This window comes from Corylus avellana, chromosome 2 (assembly GCF_965113065.1).
Source record: "Corylus avellana chromosome 2, dhCorAvel1.hap1.2, whole genome shotgun sequence".
In the NCBI taxonomy this organism is placed as follows: domain Eukaryota; kingdom Viridiplantae; phylum Streptophyta; class Magnoliopsida; order Fagales; family Betulaceae; genus Corylus; species Corylus avellana.
Window position 1 is genome coordinate 36586332 of NC_142491.1, and position 10659 is coordinate 36596990.

At 34.0% G+C, this 10659-nt stretch overlaps 1 protein-coding gene and 1 pseudogene across 2 annotated transcripts; both read left to right on the forward strand.

Annotated features, from left to right (window-relative positions):
* Positions 1-867: 867 nt before the first annotated feature.
* On the forward strand, positions 868-3996 carry LOC132167194 (Protein phosphatase 2C family protein). 2 transcript variants are annotated; one of them, XM_059578102.2, is made up of 6 exons: positions 868-948; positions 1848-2114; positions 2225-2305; positions 2465-2533; positions 3243-3360; positions 3462-3996. In XM_059578102.2, the coding sequence occupies exons 2-6, from the start codon at positions 1893-1895 to the stop codon at positions 3863-3865; spliced, it is 894 nt and encodes a 297-aa protein (XP_059434085.2). In that variant the 5' UTR covers positions 868-948; positions 1848-1892; the 3' UTR covers positions 3866-3996. The 2 variants fall into 2 exon arrangements, with proteins under 2 accessions (XP_059434085.2, XP_059434083.2); XM_059578100.2 differs by having other exon boundaries at positions 2225-2533.
* A 5660-nt stretch (positions 3997-9656) lies between these two features.
* LOC148587705 (uncharacterized) lies at positions 9657-10659 on the forward strand (annotated as a pseudogene).

The window sequence follows — 10659 nt, forward strand, 5'->3', positions numbered from 1 at the left end:
ACACTCTGAACAGAGTAATGAATGCTGTGGATGATATCAGCATCAGTAACGACGACTTGGAATACACTACTTGCAACTTGCAACCCTAGCCCACAATATTCTTTTCTGTATTTTTCATTTCCTAATCCCCAAAATCTTGCTATTGTCTTTACATTCTTTTGATTCAGCAACCAGAATCTAGCACGCATATCCTTTTCCCTCCTATATTTTAACCTCATCGATCAGGTCCATATATAATAATAGTCAAAGTCATCTTTCTTTTGCTGAGCTTTGATATCCATGGTCCACCAAAACAAGTGCCTGATCATGAGTAGCCTCGAATTTAGATCCTTCGTGGGTACTCAACCTCATTCGCTGGAACATTTGGTCCCTTTTTTTAAAAAAAAAAAAAAAAAAACTGATCTACGGTTGAGTGTGATACGTAGTAGTTGCGAGGCAACATATAAATTAGGGGTAGTTGAGGAGGAAAAATGCAATTAATCCTATTGTTAATTAACTATTCAAGAAGATATACATATTTAATCGCAATCTATTTCATCCATGAAAATATCATATTTAATTGCAAGTGCTATAGTTATTTTCTATGTATAATAACACCGACATTCTTAAACAACAGTTTGATTACCTCATGATAACCCCTCCCCCATGATAATGCTCCAAATGCATGTCTATCTGTTTGGTTTCTTGGACTAAACTAATTAAAAGCACCCGAGCAAAATTTTCTGTGAAAATGTCCAAAGTACCCTTCACTCGTTATTACATGGATGGTCAAACCAAAGGCATCACAGTAATTTCACGCCAACTTACAGTAGCCAACTAGCCATAAAGGTATCCTTTTACGTACGTAAAAGTAAGCCTTGCAAGTTGAAGAAAACAAGAATGCTGTGTAATCCATCTTTATAAGCTTCTCGGTGGAGTTTTCCGGCAGGAGTTTCAGATTTCAGGCAGGTAACTGATCGTTAATTTTCTCGTACAAAACCGGTGAAGAAACAAGGTTTTGAATACTTGTCTCTTATTCTTCTATAGTTGGGTTTTCTAAGAAATATTGATTTTTTTGTTTTGTTTTTTGTTTTGTTTTGTTTTTTTTTTTTTCTATCTCTCTCTGTTTTCTCTTTTGAGTGAATCTAGAGTATTTTGTTGAGTTGTACGTGTTTGTTGTTTATTGGATACAAAATCAATGCGATAGTTGCCTACGTTTGTTTTGTTTTCTTGGCAAGCAAAGAATGGTAGTTTCAAAGCCTTCGACTCTTGTTTGGTTGCTGAGAAAATTTTGGAAATAATAAAAAGTTTCTATTGAAATGGGTTTTAGATAATTCTATATGTTTTATTTGGTTGCTTTGAAGAACATACGAAATATATTGAACTTGCACTTTAGAATTTTTTTTTCGTTCTAATTTTTAAATTATAATCCGGAGATGGGATAGTCACATCTATACAATACATTAGCTCCCATAATAAACACATTAAGCTTGAATACTCCCTCTATATATAAACACTCACACACATATATACATGTATTATGTATATATATTTGGTTGCTAAGAGATAAAATGAAAAGGAAGCTGACTTTATAATCTTGTGTTTTCTACTTCTGAGATATATATATATATATATATATATATATATATATATATATATATCATACGTATGATATATAAAACTAACAAATTCCAAAGTTATTTATGAGGTCTAGAGGCCAATATATATATATATATATATATATATATATATATATGCAAACAAAGATAAGAAAAGTTTTAATATCCATTCTTTTTTTCATTTTCTTTGCAATCAAATGGAGTTGTAATTATCAAAAAAAATTAACAAATCTATTGTAAAGCAGCCAGTCTCAGTGTGCTTGTGGGTATAATTGGAGTACTACTGTGGAGGCGATGGTGCTTTTCCCATCCCTTCTTGATGCGTGGACAAAAACTGAATCAATTGATGTTGGAAAGGAAACTGCAAAAACATTGGCAAAGGAAGCCAGGAAGAATGATCAGTTGATTTTAAGTTCTTCAGCCACTGTCAAGTCCAAAAAATCTGACAACTATGTGTCAGTGTGCTCTAAAAGAGGCCAGAAGGGGATTAATCAGGATTGCTTAATTGTTTGGGAGGTATGTAATGTTATATATATAGCAGACGTTTGAAAATTTGAGCTAATTTCTTTAATTTGTTCCTTAATTTCTGATTAATTTGTCAGCATGCATGGTTTGGTTGTTGTTAGGAGTTTGGATGCCAACAAGACATGATGTTTTGTGGCATTTTCGATGGGCATGGGCCATGGGGACACCTTGTAGCAAAAAGGGTGAGGAAATCATTGCCTGCTTCTTTACTGTGCAATTGGCAAGAAACTATATCTTCAACCTCACTTGACCTGGATTTTCAAATGGAAGTGGATAGAAATCTTCGTAGGCTTGATATATGGAAGCAATCCTACTTGAAAACTTATGCTGCTGTTGACCAGGAGCTTAAGCATCATCCCGGAATTGATTCTTTTCGTAGTGGTACTACAGCTCTCACAATTGTTAAACAGGTGATTGGAAATTTCCTGCTACATGATGATTTCTGTTGGTTGTCAAGATTCTTGATTAATTGGGAAATTTAGTTATAATTCTCTATTTCAATTTACTCTTTGGGTTTTTAAATTCAACAATTCCGTCCTTTAGTTTTTTCATGTTTTCTAAATCACTCGTTTCGTTGTCAGTAGGGGCGGAACCGCCTTATGTCTTTTCCTTTTTTTTTGCCAATGGGCCAAGAAGTTACTGAATTTGGTCAATCTATTGGCTCATTTTCATTTCTCTAATTGCATTATGTTGACTGTATTGGGTTGTTTGTGGGATTCCTTACCTCCTCCTGCATTTTGTGTTTTAACGAGATTTTATCCCAAAAAAAGGGTTCATATTTGCGGAATCAGATCCTCTTTATTTCAAATAAAATTGAGAGAAGCCAATTAAGCAAAAATGGTGGAACAAAATTGTCCCAATTTTAAAAGATGAGGACAATTCTCCTGTATTTTGTGTTTTAACGAGATTTTATCCTCAAAAAAGAAAAGGGTTCATACTAGCATAAACGGATCCTTGGAGCCGATTAGGCAAAAGGGTAGGACAAAATTATCCCAATTTTAAAAAATGAAGACAATTTTGTCCTAATTTTTTACACTTTTTTGCTTAAATGGCTCTTCTCCACGGAGAGGATCCATTTAGGATATTAGCTTGTATTATTTACTTTTTAATTGTATTCAGGGTGAACAACTTGTCATAGCAAATGTTGGCGATTCTCGGGCTGTGCTGGCGACGACTTCTGATGATGACCATTTGGTACCACTTCAGCTTACCATCGACTTTAAGCCCAATTTACCTCGTTAGCTCTCTCTCTCTCTCTCTCTCTCTCTCTCTCTCTATATATATATATATTTGTGTGTATTTACAGTAGTCCATCCCATGCATGTATTTTGGTGGCAGAGGAGGCAGAGAGAATAGCAGAGTCGAAAGGACGAGTGTTTAGTTTAGAGGATGAGCCTGGGGTGTACAGGATGTGGAGGCAGAGGCCCAATGGGGAGACACCAGCTGGGCTAGCTTTGTCGAGAGCCTTGGGGGACTTCTGCCTAAAGGACTTCGGTCTTATTTCTGTGCCGGATGTGACGCAAAGGGAGATAAGTAAGAGAGATAAATTTGTGATTTTGGCAACAGATGGTGTATGGGACGTTGTTTCCAACCAAGAAGCTCTGCAGATTGTTTCTTCCACAGCAGATAGGGAAAAATCAGCTAAAAGGCTGGTGGAGTTTGCTGTTGGAGCATGGAAACAGAAGAAACGAGGCTTTGCCATGGATGACATCTCAGCTATTTGCCTCTTCTTTCACACTTGAACCTCTCTCAACCAATCCACCCCCATCACTATGAAAAGCTGGCCAATTGCTTATTGCCATTGCCTTCAAGTTGTAATTAAGGTTGTTGTATAATATATATATACATGTAAACCACTTGTTTGTGTGCTATGAGAAATATTATGAATACCAAATTGATGTGAAGCTTATTCATTTGCGTTGATAGTATTCCTCTTGATTAATTATTTTGATCATTTACATACAATGAATGAGCTCGACAATAGTTTAATACCCATCTTTTGGTAAAAGATTCAATACCCATATAAACTTGGACCATTGGTCCCCTTATTGTGAAGCATGTTGTAACAACCTCAATTTTTGTGTTAGGGTTAATGGTAGACTTGGTTCAAATAAATGGGCTTAGAGTAAGTGTATATCCGTTTTGAGATATATCATGTTAGAGCATAGTCTTAATATAAAGAGAAATATTACTCTTTACACTTATTTTACATTGGCTGACATGCCGTGTTTTTAAGTGGCTTTATATGTCAACTACTTAAAACATGCTACCAGTAACATTTCTTTGATATAAATTAGTTACAAGTAAAATGAATAATTTAAATTTAAGACTTTATTTTGAATGACATATTTCATTAAATGGATTGATTAGTAAAACTAATAGCACAAGAAGAAAAATTTATTTTATATTTACTTGATTTCAGAAATGAAAATTTTGAATGCACATTCCTCACCCTAATTGCTCTTGCCGCCCGTGTGTGTGTGTGTGTCTCTCTCTCTCTATATATTCTACAATTCAACATTTGAATTAATAAAGGACTTAAAAATGTATGTAGTAAATGGAATGGATTGGGAATTAAAATTAAGACATAATATTATTAAAATCCGTCACAAAATCTCCTAGGTGGTTAGCCATGATATAGCACACACAATTAATTGATTTCAAATTTCCGTCTTCCATTCTTACACCTTTTAATCAAAGGCCATGATTTTGTGATTAATCATCTTCACCCTTGGATTTGCCACCTAACCTATCATTGTTTGAGACAATTAAAACAAAAATTCTATAACTTACTACTACTTGCGCCTATTGGGTTATGTTTCATCAAATAATTAAGGTCTAACTTTATTTTAGATCCCTGAATTATCATGTGATTTAAGAAACCCTCCCAAACTTTAAAACCTCTCAATTTGGACCACTGAACTTTCAATTGCAATCAATTTAAACACTTCCGTCAGATTTTAAACGTTAAAAGTATGACAATAATGTTTATACCCTTAACTTTTTTTATAAAATTTCAAATTTTCCCTTAATTCCAAATTAAAAAATAAATAAAGTTAAAAAAAAAAAAATCAAGGAAGTTAACAATTAAATATGATAGAGGGGTTCAAATTGACTGCAATTGAAAGTTTAGGGGTCTAAATTGAGAGGTTTTAAATTTTGTGAGCTTCTCAAATCGCGTGATAATTTAGGGATTTAAAGTGAAGTTACCCCAATAATTAATTAATTAATTTTTTTTTCTCTCTCTCTCAATTAACCTCATTGCAATTTAGCCCTAAATTTGAGGGAAAAAAAAAAAACCAAAAACCCTACACTCCTAACCAATCGGCCGACCCCCTTATTCTCTACATCTCCCATTTTCTCTCAATTCTCGTCTTCTCTCACTTTCTCTCCAAGAACCCTAAATCTAAACACACACAAAAAAAAATCATCTTCTCTTTTTCTTTCTCAATAATTTCGACCACTCATCTTCTCCTTCATCATTGTTCGGTTGCAAAGACACCAAGGGGTTGTTCCTTTTTCTCCAACCCAAATTTCAGTGTGCTAGGTATATATATGATTCTCTCTTTTCGATTTTCTTTACACTTTCAATATATAACATGTTTGGGATTAGACACGTACATGTGATCACGCAGAAACTCATTTCTTGACCATTTTATTTCATATGCTCTATGTTGAGAAAATTTATTTCACATGGAATAATAAAATGTTAGACGTATGCATGTAGCATCACCGTTTATAAGTTTCTGTCGGATTTTATGTTCTTTAAAGATGAGTACCATTACATTGAAATAAACATTCAAATATCTTTTTAATTTTCCTTCGTAATAGTTTCATAAACGAAAAAGTGAACAAACACACACGATTTTATCGTTTGTTGTCCGCCCCTCAACATCCCATATCTACAAAGGTTCAAAGATGGGTTTTCTTTAAAGCTCGATCTACTTTCCTCCGGTTGATCCAGGTCCCCACGCGCCAGTCTATCGTCCTCTTACCTCCCTGCCACCACCTTTCATTTCGCCTTCAGATGTTCATGTGCCTATGCGTGTTCCCTATGCGCCGATCCATGTGTTGTTCAATGGGCTTCTCCTGTCATTCCTCCACTATCTCCTCCGCCGATATTCTAGTGTTTTTAATCATAATCACTCTATTGACTTGTTAATACCTATTGAACCTCGCCGATATTCCAAAATCAAGGTTAGGTTCCCATCATAGGTGAGTTCACTTTATAGACCTTAACCCCATTCTCTTAGATGTTTTATAAATCATATCCATTAATTGCAAGGGTTTTCGTTAACAGATCTGCCAAGTTTTGAATTGATTTCACATATCCAACTGTGATTACTCCATTATTGAGTAATTCTCACACATAATTGTCTTAGGCTAATATGCTTTGATTAATTGTTATACATCTTACTTGTTTCTACTCACAAGTTTGTTTCACTATCACAATAAATCGACATAGCGGGAAATGAATTTGTCCAAAGTGGTATGTTCACCAACAAATTCTTAAGCCATTTCTATTGGATCATGCCATTACAAGAATAGCCATTTCCCACTAACATCCCATTCTTGGATAAAATAAATTTATCTGATTCCACACAAACTTGAAACCTCTCTTATTCAAAAGATCATTGGAAATTAGATTCTTTTTCATGTTAGGAACATAAAGTACATTCATAAGAGTCAACACTTTTCTAGAGTGGGCTCTGGAATATTCTCTGAATCATCCTTAAGAATGTATGCGAGTTTCAGTAATGAAAAAGACGAACAAAGTCTTGGTTCATCATTTTAGTTGATGACAACGCCTCCATAACACAAAATATGTTCTAAATTGTTGTAAAATTATGAAATAAAGTAGGAAAAATAATAAAGGCAAAAATGAAATAATAACATTTGGACTTCAAGGCTCGATCACAACGGCAATATCTGTAGAACATATTTTTTTCCCTTTGCAAGAGTTAAAGGGTTTTGACAAAATTGCTCTCAGGATACAATGAAGCCCAAATGTTATTCTAGATTAGCACTTTCTAAAGTAACAAGAAAACACCCTCATGGAGATAATTGTAGGAGAGAGACAAGAGAGAAGCTATAGTTGTATCTCCATAAGCTATTGTTACAAAAAATATAGCTTATGATGATACCATTAATAGAAACACAACAATAGCTTCTTTCTTGTCTCTTACAATTTTTATTTTTGTGTAATTATCTCCAATAGGGTGTTTTTTCTTCTTACTCTTTAAAGTGTTAGTCTATAGTAACATTTGGGTTTCATTGTATTATGGGAGTAATTTTGTCAAAACCCTTTTTAGCACTTAGAAAGGAGACAAATTACGTTCTACAGATAACCTTGTGACATTGAATTGATCTTGTGCATCTACTCAACAATCGATCATGTGCTTCTTGCAATTGATCTTAACATCGATTGTGGCATCCCCAAATGTCTCTTCTAGGCCCAACACTTATTTCTTGGGATTTTGACGGTGGGCAGAACGATCAGCTGGTGTGTGGCTTTAATTTGAGTGGGCGTGGGGATAAAAGTTATGATATATTTACACTAGGTGAAAGGTTCAATTTCAAAACATGCCTTCATTAAAACGACTTATTTTCACCAAAAATACACAAAAGGTTTTTTATTTTACTAATTTCAAAATTATATGAAATAGTGGGGGATTGTTAGATTTATTTAAAATAAATTTATTAATTTTGGTATTTTAAATATAAAAGTTTATCTGCATTTAATTGAATGATTTATATCTTTCAAGTCAATCCACCACGTCATTTTGCTAAACTGGGTTGATTGGTCTGCTATGGTTGTGCTTATTTTGGGTTTTAGTTAGTATGTGTTGTGTGAAAAGAAGAAAGTTTATGAGAAGAAGCAGATCAGTGTAGGCACAGAGAGAGAGAGAGAGAGAGAGAGAGAGAGAGAGAGTGTTGGGACTAACTTTAGTGGCCAAAAGGAGAAGAAATTAGTGGGAAAAGGGAAGGGAGAATGAGATGTGTTGTGTTGAGCATTCTCTAATATTGAGTCTCGGTTTCTATCTCTCTATCTTCTAGAATTTATCCTCCTACCATGGGTTCTCACAATTCATACCAAAAGGTTTGATTTTTCTCTAATTCCTCACTCTTAGTGCAATGGAAATCAAAACCATTTTCTGGGGTTTTTTTTTTTTTTTTTTGATCTGTAGTGATTGTTGGTTTCACGGTGCACTGCCATGTGAAAGCTTACGAGCGAATGGACCTTTGATATTTTTGACTTCTTTAAGTATTGATTCGTTTGGAGTTTGTTTGTTGTTGGGTTTCAAATGGTGGCAGATCATGGTTGTTTTGTGGTGTTTTTTTTAGGTGAGTTTTGTGTTGATGGACACGCAGAGTTTCTTAAGAAACCAAAGCCAATTCTAAAAAACTCTATAAATAAGAGATGGAAATGGTTTAAAGTATATTATAATGCACTTTATGCTAAGTTTATGTCATATGCTTATAATATTACATACTTATATTTTGTTTTTATATATAGAGAATTGATTAGGTGCAATAAATGAAACACATATTAGGGTGAGAGTACATTTAGATGATAAACCTAGATTTTGCAACCAAAAGGGAAAGATCACTACAAATGTGCTAGGCATGTGCTCACAAGACATTCAATTATCTACGTTTTAGTGGGTTGGAAAGGTTCTACTGAAGATGGTAGAACGCTTTGAGATGCAATAAATATATATAGAAGAAACAGATTGAGAGTTCCTCACGGTAAGGAAAACATATTGCCGATTTACTTATTTTATTAACCATTCTTTGTACTAAAACCCTTTTTTTTTAAATAAAAAAAACATAGGTTACTACTATCTTCTTGTTGTTAGCTACACAAATTGCAAGGGTTTTCTTGCACTATATAGAGGACAACTATATCACCTAAACAATTGGAGAGTTGGACATCAACAACTATTGCAAAAGAATTCTTTAACATGAAACATTTGTCAACTAGAAATGTTATAGAGAGATGTTTTGGGTTGCTTAAATTATGTTAGGCTATTTTAAGCAGTCCATCATTTTATCAATTAAGATACATAATCAGATTATTATGGCATGTTGTCTTCTACATAACAACGTACTAAGTGATGCTTGTGGACCCATTAGTTGAAGGATTAGACCAATAGGACCATACACATACTTTAATTAATAATGATCTAATAAAGCAAATTGAGGCTTCATATGAGTAGAGTGCATGGAGAACAACAATGACAAATGAAATATTTAATTCGTAGAGGGGAACTAGGTAAGATAATTGATCATTTTACAATATATTACTATATTCAACATTCAATTTAACCTTTCATGTATGGTTGGCAATTGATCATGTTACGATGTATTATTTTATGGGCCATCTTTTAATATATTAAAACCTTTCTTTTTGTGGTTGGCAATTGGTCTTTATTGCTGATTTTAGCCATATTAATGTGCATTTTTTCCTTGATATTCCAATTATTATAATTTTATTACTTTATGTATCATTGTTCTTCAAATTTTTTAGATATGATTTCATCAATATTGGATTCTCAAGATCGTAGTAGAAGGAAATGGACTCCTGAAGAAGATATCAAACTTGTTCAGGCTTTGTTAGAGCACTACAATGCAGAAAATGGTAAACAAAAGACTAGGCTTCAGCCAGGTTATCTTAAAATATTAGAGGTGAAGCTCTCAAGGACATTACCAAATGCTGGGATCAAAGCAAAACCACATATAGAATCAAGACTAAAAACCTTTGAAAAGGGATTTTCAAGTAATCCATGCAATGTTGTGTGGTCCTGATGCAAGCAAATTTGGTTGGAACAATGTGAGAAAATGTGTGGTTGCTGAAGATGTTGTGTGGCAAGCCTATGTGCAGGTAAAATTTTAACTTCTTGTGCATTATATCTTTATAATCTTACTATGTGCATAGTATGTTAATTTTATATTATCTTATTTGATGGTCTTGTAGAGTCATAAAGGGGCAGGTGCTTTTAGAAATAAATATTTTCCTTTATACGAGGATCTTTGCATTGTCTATGCAAAAGACCATGCTATTGGCAAACATGTGCAAGCATCTATGGACATGTGTGAAGAGATACAACATGAAAAAGGGGATGAAAACAATTTGGGCCAGAACAAGAAAGATTGGATGGAAGAGATTAATGAAGATGCATCATGCACACAATTGCCCACCAATGGCAATGGAGGAGAATGGCTTTCTAGTCGGAAAAGAAAAAATAGTAGCCAAGATGACATCACCCACACAATGAGAGAAGTTAGTAACATGCTTGTAACAAATTTGATTACTACAGTAGATAAACTTAGCAAGGCCATTACTAGGACGGTAGCACCTGAGACTATATTAAAACTTAATGGGGAGTTATCAAAAATAATTGGTCTTAACAAGAAGGATCGTCTCAAAGCAGCAAGAATGATTGTTTGTCAGCCTGAAGTAATGGATCTATTCTTCAGCGTTCCAGATGATGATAAGGAGGAATTGGTGCGTGGAATTATTATTGATGCATGA